Source organism: Panthera pardus, unplaced genomic scaffold (assembly GCF_024362965.1).
Source record: "Panthera pardus isolate Hobbes unplaced genomic scaffold, ASM2436296v1 HiC_scaffold_18, whole genome shotgun sequence".
NCBI classification, from domain to species: Eukaryota; Metazoa; Chordata; class Mammalia; order Carnivora; family Felidae; genus Panthera; species Panthera pardus.
The window spans coordinates 26,740,387-26,759,422 of NW_026526743.1; the positions used below are offsets into that span (position 1 = coordinate 26,740,387).

Here is a 19,036-nt window from a genome sequence, read left to right on the forward strand (position 1 = left end):
AGGAGTGGCTTTGACTGGACTCGCTTGGGCCAGGTGTCTGCCCCTGGCCAGGCTGCGGGCAGGAAGTCAGAGCACACTGCTTGGCTTGGCTTGTCCACAGCTCAGCCCTGGACTGCATGGTGTGTTGGGGCCTTGAAGAGAAGGGGAAAGCCAGGCAGACACCCCATCTGCAGTAGACCGCAGCATAGTGGTGGGTTCCCAGGTGCAAACGTGGACAATGTGACTTCTTAAGGTTTTATCGGCTGCCAGACACCACAGTCAAGAAGGCAATGTCGTCCAGTTCAGTTGAGCAGACGTTTATTGAGCACCTATTAAGTGCAAGGCACTGTGCTAGGTGCCATGGGAAATACAAAGAGTGAACATAGACGGTCCCTGCCCGCGAGGAGCTCACAGTCTAGAAAGGGAGGTGAGACACAGTACACAATCAGCTGCAATGATACCGGCCAGTGCGGCAGGTGCCAAAAGCGAGACACAAGCGCTGTGGGTCACAGAGTGCCACAGGGTTGTTTCTGGCCAGAAGCACAGGCAAGGGCACAAAGAGAAGGCAGGAGACTGGGTCATTGAGGGGGAAGCCATTTGGGAGAAAGGGCATCTCTAGCAGAGAAAAAGAGGTGCACACAGAGGCAGGAGCCCACAGGAAACTGAGGAAACGTGTGTGGGCTGCAGTGAGCATCTGGGGAAGGGCTATTCAAAGTGGGCAGTCACACGTGGCCACGAGGACAGCACGGATACTATGCTCAGGGAGGGCTGAGCTCGGTGCTCTGGCCAAGAGGCACTGAAGATCACTGAATAGGATGGTTTGTGACCAGCAATGCATTCCTGGAAGATAAATCTGGGAGCACGCTGGGGTCTGGGAGGGTGGGGTGGGCTGACTGATCAGGGGCTGCCTGAGAGCATGAGAGAATGACTAGTGGGCACTGGCAGGACAAGGACAAGGTGGATGAGGGAACGCTGTGGCAGGGTGGGGTGGGAAAGGACAGCAAGGAACGGAAGCAGGCTGAGGGTCTGGGGAGTGAGTCTGAGGATGTCACAGGGTTTCCAGTCATGCTAGAAACGCATTTCTGAATGGCAGGCCTAGAGGTGGGACTGGAAGTCACTGCCCAGAGGGGACATGTGGAAGCAGGGAAGTTAGGGAGGGAGGAAGGAAGCTGGAGTTAATGACCATTAAGGGTGAGTAGTTTCTCACAACGTGGTCCCTGGACAGCCTGTGTGGGAAACACCCAAGGAGCTTGCTGATGTCTCCAATTTCTGGGCTTTACTCCAGGGCCACTGAATAAAGAGCCCTGGGGGTTGTGCTTAGTAATCCGCATTTTTAGCAAGAACCACCCTCCCCATCACAAGTCCATGGCTGGTCTGAAGTTTGACCACCTGTCAAGAAAGAAAAGGGTCTCAAGGACTGGCCTTTAGGTAAAAGAATAGAAAAGAATGAGGAACATTTGGGAGGGAAATCTCAGAAAAGGAGGAAAGTAAGAGCCACAATGTCAAGTATTCTGGTCACTGAGGGTGGACACGAAGATTAAGTATTGAGAAAAGGCCTCTGATTTGGCAATTACTGGTCCCTGATGACTTCTCCTAGACTATTTCAGGCAGTGGGTGGGATGAAGGTCAAGTTTGCAAATAAGGAAGTGAAGAGTGGGAAGGTGAGGGAGAGCAGCAATGCATGGAGAGGATTCTTAGGGGAAATCGGGTGATTTTACCACAGGAGCCAAGCTGTAATAATGGAGAATGATGGGGAGGTAGGTAATGAAGTAACAAATGGCAGGAGTCAGTGACTGACCAAACAGACCACAGTGAGGAGAGGAGAGGGACATGGGAAGGAAGGACAGGGGAGGACCTGGGAGTGCTGGTGGACAGCTGGAAGCTGAGGGAGAATGGTGCCAAGGCCCAAATTCAAGGGGCCCTGTGCCTGGGGCATCTCCTGTGGTGGGGGAGGGTGCTAGGAGCAATCACAGAGAGCACAGCTTTCTCTGTGACTCATACTCCACATGTGCCACGACAAACCTAAGCAAGACCCCATCCCTCCTCTCAGAGACCAAAAGCTGCAACAGGCCTGAGTCCCCAGCAACACCTCCACACCATAGCTGAGTCTGCCAGACAAAGCTGACCTGTCATCCGGGATGGCTGAGACGCCTTCCCACTGTTTTCTAGCCAGCAGCCTACTGGGTCTCAAACACAGGGTACTTGACAGAAAGGTCAAACAAGGCTTTCTTCTCCCAGAGCGGGGAGTCGGGGCCTGGGAAGAATGCAGGCCTGGGAATCATCCCGCATCACCATCTACTTATTCTCTGACCCCGGACAACCTCTCTGAGCACCAGATGCCAGTGTACCAAATAAGGTGCATCCTTGCCAGGCCACCTCCTTCACGGGAATGCCGGGAAATACAGGACGCAGAGGCACCACACTCTGTAACCCGCTGAGGAGTTACAAAATGATGATGCATTGCTGACACTGCCAAGGTGGCTCAAAAATCCACTGCTGGGGGCAGACCATCAAGAAACATTTCAGTAGCATCAACACTGAGCTTAATAGTAAGAGAAGGCTGAAGGACTTTTTTTAATGGTCTGAAAATTGAGTTTTTAAGTACTAAGTTTAACTAAAGCTGATGATTTTCAGAAAGAACTGTGACTTATGTTTGATGTTGTAATTTATCAAAGGAAGTAATTAACCCACTTAGTCTCCTGCATCCTTCCTTCCCACGCCCAGAAAGAGGAAAGGGGCAGGTAGACCCCTCAGAAACAATACTAAGAATACAGAGGCTTACATGATACAAAGCTCAAAGGTCAAGTCACGTCTAGAGCCTAGGAAACTCTGGAACCCCAGGCCTAGCCAGCCCCACCCGGCATCAGTGGAGGCTTAGTCCCCTTTCAGGAAGACCTGTGTGGCTAAGCCTCAGCCATCAAGGCTTACCCCCGGGTCCTTTTCTGAACATTAGAGAAATACTGGATTGGCAACACTGTCAGACCAAACCTCAACCCAGAAGGTCAGAGTAACTCCAAGACAGCCCTAGCCCTCACACGTCTGCCACACTTTTACAAACCACCAGTTCTGAAGATGAGGCACAAGGGCTGTGACTGAGTCACTTCCTGGCCACCTCAAGTCTCCATCCACAACTGGGTGGGTGACTCTGGCAACCTGCCCCCAAAAGGCAGTGGACAACCAGTTCCTTGTCAGGAAGCATCTTAAAGGCATCAGGGAGAAAACATGATTGAAGTGTAAGTCCAGCCACCTGGAGGACCCTGGATTCATCCCTGGAGGGGTACAGAGGTCAAACACACCTGCAGGGAGCCTCCTGGGGAGTCACCAGCTCTGCTCATGGCCAAAAAAGTCCCTTCACTATGAAAAACAAACCAGGACTGAGTCCTCAGCAGCTGTTTCTGGGGGCTGGGAGAGACGTGACCCACAGGGCAGATAAAAAACTGACCGTGAGCAGCCTGGGAAGGGAACAGGTATAAAATACAAAGCCCTTTGAAAGTCCAGAGAACAGTAAAGATGTTAAGAATAATTATCCAGGAAAAGAACTTCACTGACACAGAATTTGAACAACACTGAAAACACAATACTAAGATACCAATTCTGAGATAGACTCACTCACAGGAAGGGCAGCTTAGGAGAACACTAAAAAGACAAACACAGGAAAAATAAATAAGGGGCTCTGAGCCCTCATGGCAGCTACTAATGCTATTTATTGGCTTAGGGTCATTCTTGAGAATAGAAAACCACTTTTGGCAAAGCTGTATAAACTTCACATGGGTTGTACCTCCCATGATATGGACACAAAATTACTGTAACGATGGGGCTCTTTGTTAAATTTCTTCACATCCCACTATTATTTTCAGAGGCTAAGACATGACTTCTAGAGTCAGGTCAGGTATAGCGAGGCCTCAGCCTGGTGAGCATGTCAGAGCACTGGACAAGGAGTCTGGTCCCTGCCCAGCTGCTCTACGGCTGTGGACCTGGGCATGTGCAGACATGAGCACACTGAGCCTCAGTTCCCTCTTCTTCAGGGTGGGAGGGGAAGTAGGGTGGGACTACATGAGTTCTGAAGTTTCTTCTTGCCCTGACATTCTGGGAGTCTAACTGTGCCCTGGTCATTAACAATGGCTAGGCACAGGTGCCATCTAGTGGCACCACCTGCCCACTCTCACAAATGGCTCCAACAAAAGACCCACAGGAGCAAACCCAACTCCTACGACTCTAATTCCAGGGGTGAGGGCAGAGGAGACCGGGAGGGATGAGCACACTTCATGTTAGTGGACGTTACATAGTCATCTCAAGAAAATATACTTTAAGAGGTCTTGCTTTCCCTAAGAAAGCAACTCTTTTTTTTTTTTTATTTTATTTAGAAAGGCTACTCATATCCATTTGTCAATATTTTCAGCTTTAAGGAAAATAGTTTAAAAAACATAAAAATGTAAATACACTCAAGAGTAACTGCTATTAAACAGTTCTGAACAGGCAGAAAATGTACTTTCCTTTTACAGAAAATGTTAAATCTGTAATAGCAGCATAATTTATATATAGAAAAAGCTGGTTTTGAAAACCCAGATTTTTTTATACACAAAACATCTGTTTTCTTTTCTATATACTACAATAGCATTTCCACTGGGAAATCGGTCTCTTCACATTATGTCACTTCCTGCTGCCACGTGCAGACACTAGCTCGAGTGTGGCCTTCAGTCCAACACCATGGCAGACAGTGCGTTCAGGTCTTTCATGTATGGGTGGGCCACCAATATCTGGTCGATTTTCAGTCTCTGCTCGGAGTCAGGGAAGATCTTCAGAAGGGCTTCCCTCAGCTCGCTGGTTTCTGCAGGAGACCTCTGTGCTGGCATGGGCACGTTCTGCTGCATACTGGGAAGGTTCGACAGAACTGGGAAGCGGGGCTGCTGAGGGAGCCAGTGGCTAGGTGGGGCACCCTGAATCCGGGCTGGAGGCTGGTGGCTGGTGCTGGCTGCCTGGGCCCCAGGGACTCTGAAGCTGGCGTCAAATATGCCCACATTTGGCAAGGCATTGAGCAGGGGCTGCATATCTCTGTGAATGGAATGAGTCTGGTGAGTCAGGCTGTAAGATAAATGAGAAACCTGCTGCTGACCTTGAGGCCGTGCTGCTCCATGACTTCTGAAGGCAAGCTGCCTACAGAGGGGTCCACAGGGATGACAACTACACCATCTCCAGACCAGTCATGATGGGAAATGACAGCTCATCATGAGCTACACCACCCTCCTAGGTTTGCAGCTGCAAGAATGGACCCCAGCCAACTGTTGGCTCTAAGCCAGGATGTGCCAGAATCACCTGAGAGCTTTCAAAAGACACAGACAACAGGGTCTTACTCTTCTGGAGACTAATTCTGTGTGGGGCCCTGGTTGATAGGGATTAGAAAAAGGGACTCCTTTGGGCAGAGGCAGCCACTACGGATACCTGTTGCCCCCCCTCTCCACCCTCACCAGTCTGGACGAGGTGTTGGTGCCCACAACCTATACACTCATGGGTAGGTGTGAGTGTGTGTAAAGGGCATCTGTCTTTTTAAAGAAGTTTCCCAGGTGACTTGGGCTTGCAGCTGAGAAATGGGGCTGGCCGAACACTTTTTCCAATTTCAAAAGCTCAACTAACTTCAAAAGTTAGTTCCTTGGTGAGTGGAGTTATTATTAACTTCTCACTCAATTTGTTAACACATTGTAAAGAGTGATTAAGTGCACGGGCAGGGCAGACCCTGCTGCCAGGCTGCTGAGGTGAAGAAGGAGCCAGAGAACTCTCTTTCCCATTAAGCCTGACCCGCAGGCCTTGATGCTTGCACACAGGCGCCAGATCTTAAATGCCCAGTGGAGATGCACTGACACCCAGCAGATGTTAAAATGGCTGCCATTCTCTGAGCGTAGGCAGAGAAGCAGAACCTTTGGGAACTAAGCCCTCATTCTATGTAATAAAACCCAAAGGCTCAGAAGAGAAATGATTCCTAAGACCCAGGGAGCCGAAACTGCACTTGTCTCCTCTGTGGAAGATACCTCTGTGTGAACTACCCCAAATCCAAATCTAGAATCCCCAAGGGATCTGGTTATAAATAAAGATCAGCTGTCTGTCACCAGGTTATACTATCTGTCAGTTAGGCACATACGATACTTTAGTTAACAGTGTCCATTACCCAAGAATTCTGAAAACGGATATAACCACCAGCAACTTATCTTTAAAAACCCAACTAAAACAAAGAAAATGTCAACTATCAAATCAATTTCAGATCAATATGAAATACTGGCTTCTCCATTTAGTGGAGACAGAAAGTTCCCCGGGTAGTGATTCCTGAATAGTAAATAAATTAACAGGAACATCACTAATTTAAAGCAAATAACCTTGGAAAGTGAATGTAAGAGGATATTCACGTATACATAATGAACCTAAGTGGCGTTTGCTCATAAGTGGCAGTCAGCAAAACCTGCTTTGTCTTTTTAGACCTATACAAAGCTTGGCTCCCCACCCTCTCCTAGGATTAAAACCAAAGGACCATAAATGAAGACATGGTCTTTGGGGTGTGTGCTTGATTACCTTTCAAATATATTATACCAGCAATAAATCTAAGGCTAATACAAAATTTAAAAGTGTTGTCTTTAGTTATTCAGAGACATCACTTACACAAAAGCACAAAGAACTGAAACAAGTTTGTAAACAGAAAACAATGTGAAAAAGCAAATACCTAAGGAAGACTTCTTTCCTAAGAAAGTCTTCTAATCGAGGTCCGCTTCTTCCCAGAGGGTCATCAGGAACCATAAATATATCCCCGACGAAGGTATACTGAAGCAATCTATAACACAGAGAACGATTACAATGCTGGAGAAAACGTGAAGCTTTTATTGTTGCAGGAGCTGAGAAGAAAGTAGAAGTGTCCACCTAATTCCAAAGCAAGAGTCACCTATAAAATTGTAAGGCTGCTTACATGCCTAATGGAAAAAACAAACACATCCAAGTTAAGCCATCTGAATTTCTCTTTTGGATACAAATACAGTAAAGTAATAAACTTTTATCATTGGCCCTCACAATTCTTATCGAGACTTTCAGATTTTTATCTGGGCTTTGGAGGCAGCTTCTTCTCCTAACTTTGAAAACAAGATTTAAGACTGACTGCTTAGGACACACTGCTTAGGTGCTCAAAAAAGGTTTTACTTTTGAATAGTTGTATCTATAGGCAAACCACTGAAGATAACCTCTTAAAAAAACAAAACAGTACAGGGCGCCTGGGTGGCTCAGTTGGTTAAAGCATCTGACTCTTGATTTCGGCTCAGGTCACGATCTCGCAGTTCGTGGGATTGAGCCCTGCATTGGGCTCTGCACTGACAGCTCAGGGCCTGCTTGGGATTCTCTCTCTCCCTCTTTTTCTGCCCCTCCCCCCACTCACTCACTTTCTCTTAAAATAAATAAACTAAAAAAAAAAAAAAAAAGAGAGAGAAAAGAAAAAAAACCCAAAACAATAGGATATCTGAACAAAGAAAATCTGAGATCTCATCATGATTTATCAAGTCTGGGGAAGATGTGATAAAGAAAAAAGGCCAAGTGCTTGTGTTTGCTGTCCAGACCTCGGTTTCTGCCTTGTTTTGTGAGTTTTGAAAGCAATGGGCTGGTTTCAAACATTGAGTCCTGACTGCATTTAGACCTTCTACACACAGAGGAGTGTCCAATAAATACTGACAATGAGTCTAGGGCAAAGGTCCAACAGAAACATGTCCTAGAAGATTAATAGCGTGTTAACTGTGCCTAGAAGGTCAAAGACCAATTCTCAGTTCAGCTCTCAACAACAGCTTTCCAACACCATGTGGGTCAAAATACATACAGTAATTAACTCACACCTGGGTATTTATAGCAAAGGATTATTTTCTAAAATCCTCTAACGAGTTAGCAAAATAACAAATATCAGACAAGGGGCAACTATGAAACCCCAACAGAAATAAATATCTAATTGTACCTGTTATGTACTAGTTATAACACAGCCTGAGGTATGTTGATTTATGCTTTTAGATTTGTGGCATATAGGACTCATCCCTGGCACCATCACAGACTACTGCCTTTTACAGAACTCAGTCAGACGATGCTTGTTAACAAGAAGTCCTGGAAGCCAGTGTTCACTGATCTTAAGGCAGGTGGACACATTCAGAACATCATCACAACTAAAAAACTTGTATCAGTGAATGCTCAACTCTTGACTTTGTTATTTTGGATGATATTCACACATGTTTTCAATATAGATGATTAAACTATGATGGTAAATGCTCAAGGAAAGCATCAGATATTGAAAAGCAGAAATACTCTTCCCACTCCTAAGAAGTGAAAACTCATCAGTATGTGGATTTTGGTCTCATCCTCTTACTTGAATCATAGCTGTCATTAAATCCAACCTTTGTATTTCATGGTTGAATCAAGTAGGGACACCCACTGAGTTGCCAAAGTCTCCCTTGGCATCAGGGCAAGACCAAGTTAGGAGGCCATTTCTGCTCGATTACACTGTTAACAAGAGTTAACTGTGCCATAATCATGTGCCTCTTGCCTTCTGCCAGGGAACACCGATCTTTCAAAGACACTCTGCAGCCACCACAGCATGCCCATTATGTCACCCACTGGTTTTGCTGCTTTGTACTGGGAGCCCCACTTACCTAGAGGGGCCAGCCATGGTCTTGGACAGGGAGCACAGTCTTATGATACTTTGGTTTCCTGTACTGCCTTCTGCAGGGCCAAGGTGTACACAAAACCAAAGCAAACAATAAACAACAAAAAACACTTAACCAAAGACAAAGAAAATATTATTACCTTTTTGTAATAATTTCTCTCCAAGAGACTGACTCAGTCACAAATTCTCTGAAGTTATCATTTGTTACAATTATGCCACCAGTTTTGTCCGCTAAGTGTAGTAGAAACCTATAGTAATATAAGAGGTTAAAATGGGCAAGCAGGCATTCCTGGCTTATAGAAGCTACGCTATAAGAAAACAAAAGGATTTCCTCTTCATATGAAAATCACCAAAGAGTTTAACTACGGCTAGGAAGTAGAAAAGTTAAGCCCTTGTCAGCTGAAGATCAGTCTGAAATATCAAATACCTCTGAAATTATTAGTGTGATTATAAATGAAGGTTTGATTTTCATACATTAGTATCTCTTTTTAAAAATGTTCTCAACCAGGGATGCCTGGCTGGCTCAGTCAGAAGAGCATGCAACTCTTTTTTGTTTTGTTTTTTTTAAGTTTATTTATTTTGAGAGAGAGTGAGTACAAGCGGGGAAGGAGGGAAGGAGGGAGGGAGGGAGGGAGGGAGGGAGGGAGAGGGAGAGAGAGAAAGAGAGAAGAGAGAGAGAGAGAGAGAGAGAGAGAGAGAAAGAGAGAGAAAGAGAGAGAGAAAGAGAGAAAGAGAGAGAGAGAGAGAGAGAGAGAGAGAGAGAATCCCAAGCAGGCTCTGTGCTATCTGCACAGAGACTGATGTGGGGCTCGATCCCATGAACTGTGAGATCATGACCTGCGGCAAAATCAAGAGTTGGACACTTAACCAACTGAGCCATCCAGGTGCCCCAAGGCATGCAACTCTTGATCTCGGTGTGTGGAGATTACTTAAAATCTTAAAAAAAAAAAAAAAAAAGATCAACCACAATTCACACATTTTTCTGGAAAAGTTGTATTATCAGAAGACAGTGGTTATCAGATGATGCACGAGGACTAGAGTCGAGAATGAATTTGAGTTGACAAGCCTGTGAAATCACTAAATCACAATTTAAGTTTTAGTTGCTAGGCTAGAGTGCTCTGGTTCTAAGATTAGCTGCTTGGTACAGTCAGCCTTGCATTTTTAAAAAATAAATCCATAGGTTCACACTTGCTGCTTGGACTTTAGATGTCTAGAAGCACCATTCTGTTTAGTTCAAGTTATAGATTCACTCAGATGCCATTTATAAGTTGAAATTGTGATAACAAAGGGTAAGAAATCAGTATTGAGAATTCTATTTCACTGCTGGAGATTATTCGTGGTCAAATCTCTTAATGAGAGATTTGTGAGGACACTAATGATGAGTTTTATTCCTTAGGGTGATCACATTTGTTTAAGGCAATGCAGACAAAGACAATGCAACAATAAATTAAGAGAATCACTAGAATTGAAGGTGCAAACAAATGCTTTTATTAGTGATAGTGAATACTTAAAAGGAATGAAAAAACAAGTCTTGTTAGTTTCAGAGGCTTAGGACATCTTGGAAAGTAGGACTTAAAATCTTGAATTTATTAATGAATATCTTATCAATTATTCCTAGTGGGCATGAATGGTAAATGGTGACGTTTGCCCAGAGATATTAATATCAAGAGTAAGGCTTCGGAGGGCATGTACTAAATATATGCTATATATAGACTCATGTCCACTAAAAACCCAGAATCATACAAATTAAGCAAAGGCTTATCGAGTCTGCATACTTGCATATGCCTTCAAATTCTGCAAGCGTGCAGCTGCAGAGTGTGAGAGAGGTGAAGGTTCTTCAGAAGCCCAGCAGCCTACGTGCCCCTCCACCCGAGCACTACAGGGTCTGAGCCCAGTATAACGGAGCCGGAGCAGAACATGGTCTCCCAGCACTTCCTCACCCCTACCCTGCCTCAATATGCTATTCTCCTTTCGCTTCCTCTCACGCTGTTCCTTCACATCACCTCTGATTCTCCCCATCTGATCTGGTCTCTCATCCCAGCTTGGAGAAGGGCAAGGGGCTGTCAATGAGAAGGTCCTCTAGACCTTTTCCTGAATGAACATGTGCTGTCTTCTCAAGTCCCCTTCCCCCCTGCCGAGCCCCTCTTTTCATCTCTCACCCACCTGACTGTCATTCACTAGTTGGCATTACAAGCCAAACACTGTCTTCAATGTGAGGAGCTATTCTGGTAGAATTCTGAGGCAAAACCACCAGGGCATTCTAAGTGCTTCAGGCCAGAAGAAAATAAAGGGGGTGTATGCAGGTGAGGAAAGAACAAGCGGCCACTACTTAGGTTTCCAGATACTGGTAGGGTTAATAGTACTGACTTCACTCCATAAGAGGACAGTTTGAAAAACTGTTTTTAATGCCACTGGTCATATTTAGGACCTTCTCTTATTCAACCACAACAAAACTCCCCTCTATTACTTATTTGTGTGCCTTCTCTTTAGATCACAAACTCCTTACAGCAGGAAATGTGTCTGAATCACGTGTGTTCCCAAAGCCCCGCTCTGTGCATTGCACTTGGTTGGTGCTCAGTAAGGCTTTTAGAAAAAAATATAAAAGGTGCAGATTAAAGCCTGTTGTCTCCAATGCATTAACACCTGCTTTCTGAGTGATACGCCAACCGAAGAAATGCAACATACTCCTGTCACACTTAGGGTCAGCTGAGACCATCTTTCTTTATGTGGAAGAAATGCTGAGGGCTCAGGCATAATGACAAAGTAAGTCACTGGCCAAAATTAACCAGGAGGAGATGGATAATGTTTGAAAAGCATCCTTGGGGTCACCACATAAGACAAGACAAACATTACTTTCAGTATGCACCGAAAAAGAGAACTCAATGTCTGCTCGCTCTTATGATTCTCGGTCGTGTTTTATTTAAGAAACATACAAACAAAAAACATTCTAACCTAACAGATTTTATGTAATGCTCTTAAACCCGTATAGCAGAAAAAACAAACAAAAAAAACAAAACCAAAAAAACCCCACTGAGTATATAACCTTAATGACCATAAATACTAAAATCCTCAAACCCCTTAATCTAGTGAGTCCTCTATGCATGTGGATCCAGGGGCACCATGAATGGTTGGTTCAGTGGAGCAGGTGGTGGGCTCCTCGCCATCCCACACCCACCTCAGTAAGGAAAACAGCCTTTCGTACCTGTCATCATGAGAAGCAATTCTTTCTCCAAAGACCATCCGGGCAGGAGTTAAAGATAATATTCCAAGCTCCTGGAGCTGGGTTAAGAAGTGCTGTTCTGTTCATGGAATAAGTTGAATACACATTCAGAAAAAGGCTATCTTCCCATATGTTTAAATAAATGAAAGCACCCTCAAATGTTTCACTTGGAGAATTATGGAAAACCTTTTTTCTGCTGACTCAACAAGACTCAATTATACTACCTCATTGGGAAAAAAAAAAATTAAGCAACACACATACTAAGGCAAATACAACATAAAAACTGACCTTAGCTATTTTTTAAATATAAAAAAGTTCAACTCATTTGCTCCTAGAATTGAGTAAATCATAATCCTACCATCAAGAACTTTTTCACAGCCATATCACAAGCAGTAGGACAGGGACTGATGACATAAGTCCCAGAGAGAGGGTGGGGTAGAGCAGGGAACATTGCTGGAAGCAGAGGCAGGGACACACGGCTCTGCCCTATCCCAAGGTAGGCCTATGTGGCCCCCCTTCCAAGAGGCTGTCAAAATATCTTTCTAGCTGGCATCTTACCCAACCTCTCTCAGTTATCTGCACATTTACTGATATTTCATGGGAGTGGGTCGCGACACAGAAGAAAAGAGGGTCAAAGCCAAATTACAGAAAATCAGTCAATGGGCAAAGAGCAGCTAAAAGCTCAGGGTCTAAGATTCCCACACCCGCATCCCCTACGATGATTACTCACCACTGGCTTAAACTGCAACATGCACACACCGTGTTTTATTGTCCTAGAAATGCACAGCACAGGAAGGCTTGCAAGACCCTTTCAAGGATCCTATTGCAAAAATTAGTGGCTCTGCCTCATTCCTCAAGCACTCTCTGTTAAGACAAATACGCTCTCCAAATGAGGGAAGTTGGGATACTTGAGAAATGTGTGGTCTTACCATTTCCATCTCAACAGTGACTAAGTTTCACTTCCTGTTTAAATGCTGGGTGAGCTCTGTTCCCCCTCCCTTCTCCCATCCACCTCTTGTGTCTAGGCACACCAGTGGGCTAAGCTGCCTGACACCGTGCCACCACTCCCCTATCATGAACTATAAGAATAGGTTTCTCTAGAATACTGCATGATTCACGGTAAGTTTAAACATCCCGTGTGTGGCCTGCAGTCAGCCATGCAGTATCACACAATTAACAGACATAATTTATATTAAACTATTAAAAACAGACTGTTCAGAAAACATTGTCTTTGAGGGTTTCCAAATTTATCAAGTGACCATTTTAGAAAAGACTATTTAATGAGGCAAAAGTCCAGACTAATGGAAAGACATATTTAAACTACTCTTTAGAAAGTCAGGAAAATTTTTGTGATGTATAAGGAACTCTAATATAACTTTCCACATAAACAACTATGTTAAAACTTTCCATCCTTCCCCTAAGCACTTCTTATGCTGTAACACTCTCTTCAACTGATGTTTCACAGGGTCCAAAAGATTTACAATTTTGTTTTTCAAGCTGCTGCCACTGCAGCATGTGGCTCTGCTCTAAGGAGTATGAGTTGCCATTGTAAGCAAACTCATTAAACATCTAGAAAAGGAGAAATCTGGAAGGATCAGTTTGCCTCACCTGTGACATTAGGATCACGTCTTGTTCTCCACTGTGGGACAAATACAGTGATGTTTCTGTTGCCAAGCTTCCAAAAATATTCAACCGCAATTGCAATTCCACGACAAGAAAAGAACTTTTTCAGACCGTGGCTATAAGAAAACAAAATTTATTTCAGCTTAACGTATGAGAAATTTCACCATGAAAATGTGAAAAGGTAAACTCTATACATAACAAAAACAATGGCAATGAAATTCCCTTTACATTTTACATTCCCTTTTACATTTTTTGGCATTAAGTTCCATAGTCTGTGACCTTGCAAAGCCAAGAAAGAACCTATTGCATGAAATGTGATTCTTAATAGCTTTATGATTTTTCTTGTATTTTGTTTGGTTCATTTAATTGAATGTGCTATTGAGATAGAAGGCAGCTTAAGTTTCATGGTAATACTTGTTTATTGCACTTTCTATTTTTTACTTTATTATTATTTTTAGATAAAGAGCCCATTCTAGAGAGCCCTGCCTGGTCAATGGCCTCTAAGAATATTCTACGAATTTTATTAAGAAATTTGTTGCTAAAGCAGAAGTAGACATGATGACTCTTCCAGGACATGGTCCTTACAACTTCCAAAGGCTGTGGGGTAACCCTGGCTCTGGGGCTCCATACCCTTTCTAGGGAACCGTGGAACCTACTCAGTTTGCAGCTTCTAGGAAATAAGATGAGGGCAGGATTCCAGTGAAACTAACTAGGGGCCACGGCAGATGATTTTGCTGAAGGAAGCAGAAAGTGCTGGGAGTAGATGCAAACGAACAAGGAACTGTACAGAATATGAGTCAGTATACAATTTTCTGTAAAGGGCCAGATAAGCTTTGTAGGCCATATGGTCTCTGCTGAACTACTCAACTCTGCCAACTGCAAATGAATGAGGGTGGCTGTGTTCCCTATTTGCAAAAAACAGGTGGTGGCCAGATTTGGCCCACAGGGCACAACCCCACATTATAGTGGATTAAAAAGTGACCCCACCCAAAAATGTGGTAACAAATTTCAAAAGAAACCAGAAAAAATATTTAGTTGTGACCTGCAGTACCTAAGTAAAAGTGGACATTTTTTTAAAAGTGTATTTTAAAGTCTGAAATTTTGTAGGTGGTAATCCATTTGTCTAGCCATGAATATTAGAAAAAAAATCAAAACCCCTGTGAAGCTGCAGTTTATGAAATGAGCATAACCTATGTTCACTAATCTTAACGGACACTTATATTCCAGTGACAGGAAATCCGGCATCTTCAGTCCTGGCTTCTCTTCATGTCAAGTGTTTCCACGTCAAAACCACTTGGTGGATTAATTCCTTCATTTAGAAGTCCTGCCACCTCAGGTACAATGTGTTCCAAGTCAACTCCAGACTCCTAATTCCAATCCCTCCTCAAACTCCATTTAGACCCTGAAATGCAGCCACGAGGTCTTTGATCCTGCTCAGGGTTTTCAATGGCACTATCCCTCCAGAAAAACCCAGAGCATGGCTTCAAGATCCCCTCTATACCTGATCAGTCGGAAGGGATCTAGAAACCATCATGCATCACCACACTCGTTTCTGGCTGGGTAGGCTTGCTATCTCCCTCTTCCTGGGCAGTGAGGGTTTTTTTTGTTTGTTTGTTTTTTTGCTGCTTTCTTTGTAGACCAACTCTTAGACCTTTGCCCATTCCTTTCCTCCAATGCCCTTGGGACTCCATTCCAGACCCTCTTCTAGGAGGCCATCTCTAGAGATAGGTCCTCAATCATCCCTCTTCTTTCCTGTCTTGCTTTCCTGTACTGTGCACTGGAATGACAGAATTAGGAGATACAACAGAGTTAGATTCCTGTTAGAAAAAAGAATGAAACCCCTGAAAGACAGAGCAACTTCCCCAGGCTGCACTGCCCTGTGGTAATTGTGCTGGGACTACTCAGGCTTCCTTACTCCTGGGCCAGTGCCTTCCTACCACCCCACAGTGGTACTGTCTCCAACTAAATCTGTATTCTCACAAAAGCAGGAATAGGCTAGACACACAATAAACTTCTAACACCCAGAAGAGCAGCTCAGAAACTCCTTTTAGAGGCTAACACCCACTCTCTTCTCAGTGAACCATAAATAAGAGACTACAATGACATCAGCTTTACCCAAGAAAACATAAGCAAGTAAACAAACCCATTCTTGATGAAATAATTCAGTATAGTTTATCTAAAAGCATTCAAAATATGGCAAGAATGTAGCAACAGGACATCTGTTACTGGAGAAAGGCTGGAGGCAATTTTTATAGATGTGATCTTTTAAAAAAATCTTTAAAAATCACTTGAGGGGGACAAAACATAAGAGACTCTTAAATACAGAGAACAAACTGAAGGTTGCTGGAGAGATTTGGGGTAGGGGGATGGGCTAAATGGGCAAGAGGCATTGTTGAGATGAGCACTGGGTATTATATGTAGGGGATAAATCACTGGATTCCACTCCTGAAATCATTATTGCACTATATGCTAACTAACTTGGATGTAAATTAAAGGTTTTTTTTTAAATATTAAAAAAAATTCAAAGCCCAAAAATAATTATGCATGACAAAAAAAAGAAAAGAAAAGAAAAAAATCATTCTAATTGCTTAACAGTAAGAACAGATATAGAGTTCATGTCAACCACAGCCTGACTATGAAAATCCAAAATACAACACAGCCTACTGGTTCTTAGAAAAACCAAGGGATATGTACGTTAAGTCTTGAAAAAAACAATCCTCGAGAGAAATGCATTAAAAAAGCTTGTAAAGTTTGGCTTATTCATCAGATACAAACATGTACTAATTTTTTCTCTTCCTGAAAAGCTTTTTAAAATTTTTTTTAATGTTTATTCATTTTTGAGACAAAGCCTGGGGGGAGGGGAGGGGCAGAGAGAGAGGGAGACCCAGAATCCAAAGCAGGCTCCAGGCTCTGAGCTGTCAGCACAGAGCCCGATGCAGGGCTCAAACTCACAGAATATGAGATCATGACCTGAGCTGAAGTTGGATGCTTAACTGAGCCATCCAGGCACCCCAAAAGCTTCTTTAGATGGCAATAGTAGAAAGCAGGTGGACCCCAGTTCTGTTCCACTGTGTCACTGAGGAAATGAATGAAGGGATATGCAAGTAGATGTAATGTTGTGGCCCTGTAGTGGGCCCAAGCTTAGAGAAGAAGAAATGGAATTTCCAGAAACATGAGCTCTATAGTAATTCCCAAAGTGTTATCCTCAGTGATAAGATCAAATCACTTTGGATACCCTGAAAAATCTCCGGAGTAGTTTTAGGAATAAAAACAGCAGTTCGAAATTCTGGTGGAAACAGATAGATTCAGCCAGAAAACAGAACTACAGAAGAAAATTAAGTGGAGTCAAATTAGTGTCTTCAAAATAATATGGAAGATCCCTACCACTTCCCACTTCAAATCCTACAGCCCTAGGCAGAAACCACGGAGTCTCCTCACATCCCTGCGGTCAAGCCACAGGTGCTTGCTGACATGGAGACCCAGATCAACTGTCTGTTTTGACTCAAAGGGTTTATATACCATTAACTCCTCCTTTACTTCTGAAAAGGTCAAGCTCTGGGGCTCCCAGCTCCAAATGCAGAATGAGCAGATATTAGGGCCAAGAGGCCAGGGTGTGCAAGGGGGATGTAAACTCCTGTTCCTTGTAATTGGAAACAAGTCACATCATCCGGTTGTTTTCCCTGTTATAGGAGGCAGTAAACTGGAAGGAAGAGTGTCTCAAGAAGAGAGGAGATGGGTGACAGACACCTGGTAAAAACTCATGGCAGTGATGGAACCAGACCCAGCAGTGTGGGGGAAATAGTAAAAAAACAAAAAACAAAACAAAACAAAAAATCAAAAAAATCCCAAAACACCCTTTTGGAGTTACCCAGGGAAGAATAATTTCCTTCTATAGTTTCCACTTAATAAAAATAGCCATGAGACCCGGGTATAGAAGACTACCACATGAAAAAAATGTTTAAAATATATAGCTCTGGCAAGTGAAGGGGCAAACCTCACCTACATGGAAAATTAGCTGCCAAGTTAAGTCAGGTGTCCTAATGCCGAAGTTTCAGACTGACCAAGCCCGAGTGTTATCTAGCCACCACTGTGATGTCTAGCTGTGCACCGCAAACAATTTCCATTTACTCATCACATTTGACTCATTGTGACAAAGGGGAAAAACCAAGTAGAGATACGCGTAATTAGCAGCATGAAGTCGGTATTTTGGAATTTCTCACAGAGTGTATGAACTGCAGACAGCACGCTGGATAAACTAATAAACAAAGGCTTTGCAGAAACCCAGGGACAGCTAGGCCTGAGCTGCCTCAGAGTGGGGATCACACCAACAAATGCTATTAAGGGCTCAAATTTCTTTTTTAACTACTTCCCCAACTAGGTGGGTCAAATAAGTAAGGTTTAGTCAGCACTGCTTAAAGCAACTCAAGACTTAAGTATCCTATGTTGCCAAGGCCTGAAAATTCCAACCTCACTCTCTATGGGAGAAGACAAGGTACACAATGGCTCTGGGAGCCTATGGGCTCACATCTCCAGTATAATCTTGGACAAAATTTTTAAGCCATTTCATGTTATATAAAGAATAGATCATTTTTACCTCACAAAATTGGTGTGAATATTATGTTTTAAAAGATATAGTACCTGACACATAACAGGTGTTTCAGCCTGAAGATTCCAAATATTTGTTGAAAAATGTCTCAGTTAAAATTTAATCTAAACTGATCACTATAATAACAATCGAATAACAAGTTATAAAAGGATGGTGAAAAATCATTTAAAAAATTCTAATCTTTCCTAAGTCATTAATTCTTTCATTCAACAAAACATTACTGAGTGCTTACCATGTACTAGCACCATGGACCTGGGAATATTTTAGTGAACAGGACATACAAATCACTTCCTTCATGGAATGTACAATCTATAATTCACATTTAATACTGAAGCGACTGATTATAAACAAGGGTTTTTTCCCAACTTTTAGAAAAACCTGAGTTGAATTTCACATAACATTTAAAATAATCATTTTAAAGTGAACAATTCAGTGGCATTTAGTACATTCACAATGTTGCACAATTACCACTTATACTTTGCTCTAAAACATTTCTGTGATTCCAAAATAAAATCCTGTGCGCACTAAGCAATCTACCCCCAGAATAAGAGTTAATTTTAGTTACTGATATTTTCAGATCAATCTTTATCAAATTAAGTCTGACTTTTTAAGATAATACATCCTTACAAAAATGTTGCTTTTAAACTGAGACATCTGTGAATTCAAAGAAAACTGGAATCCTCCCCAAATAATCAGCTTTCAAAAGAAAAATTAATGAAAGTCTACTCATGGTTTCCCTTAGTGCACTAATTCAGTGGTTTTCAAAAGAGATGGCACTGTACCCAAGGGTGTTAGGAAATATGTGGGAGTGTTTCGGGGTGTCACAATGACGGCGGGGGTGGGGGAGCAGTACTATGGGCAAAGTAGGAGGGACTAGATATGCAAAACATCCTATCATGGATGGACTATACACAACTCCAATAGTGACCCCTCTGAGAAA

At 43.1% G+C, this 19,036-nt stretch overlaps 1 protein-coding gene across 2 annotated transcripts in view; it reads right to left on the reverse strand.

Moving 5' to 3' along the window:
* Window positions 1-280: 280 nt before the first annotated feature.
* Window positions 281-19,036, reverse strand: part of N4BP1 (NEDD4 binding protein 1) — a 49,697-nt gene continuing 30,941 nt past the window's right edge. The window contains exons 3-7 of one of the 2 annotated variants that reach the window (XM_019456014.2): window positions 13,476-13,606; window positions 11,850-11,946; window positions 8,788-8,895; window positions 6,686-6,793; window positions 281-5,031 (exon numbers count right to left, since the gene is read on the reverse strand). In XM_019456014.2, coding sequence (XP_019311559.2) covers window positions 4,674-5,031; window positions 6,686-6,793; window positions 8,788-8,895; window positions 11,850-11,946; window positions 13,476-13,606 — 802 coding nt within the window. In that variant the 3' untranslated portion in view covers window positions 281-4,673. The remainder of the gene's footprint in view (window positions 5,032-6,685; window positions 6,794-8,787; window positions 8,896-11,849; window positions 11,947-13,475; window positions 13,607-19,036) is intronic. The other variant, XM_019456015.2, reaches the window with a different exon arrangement.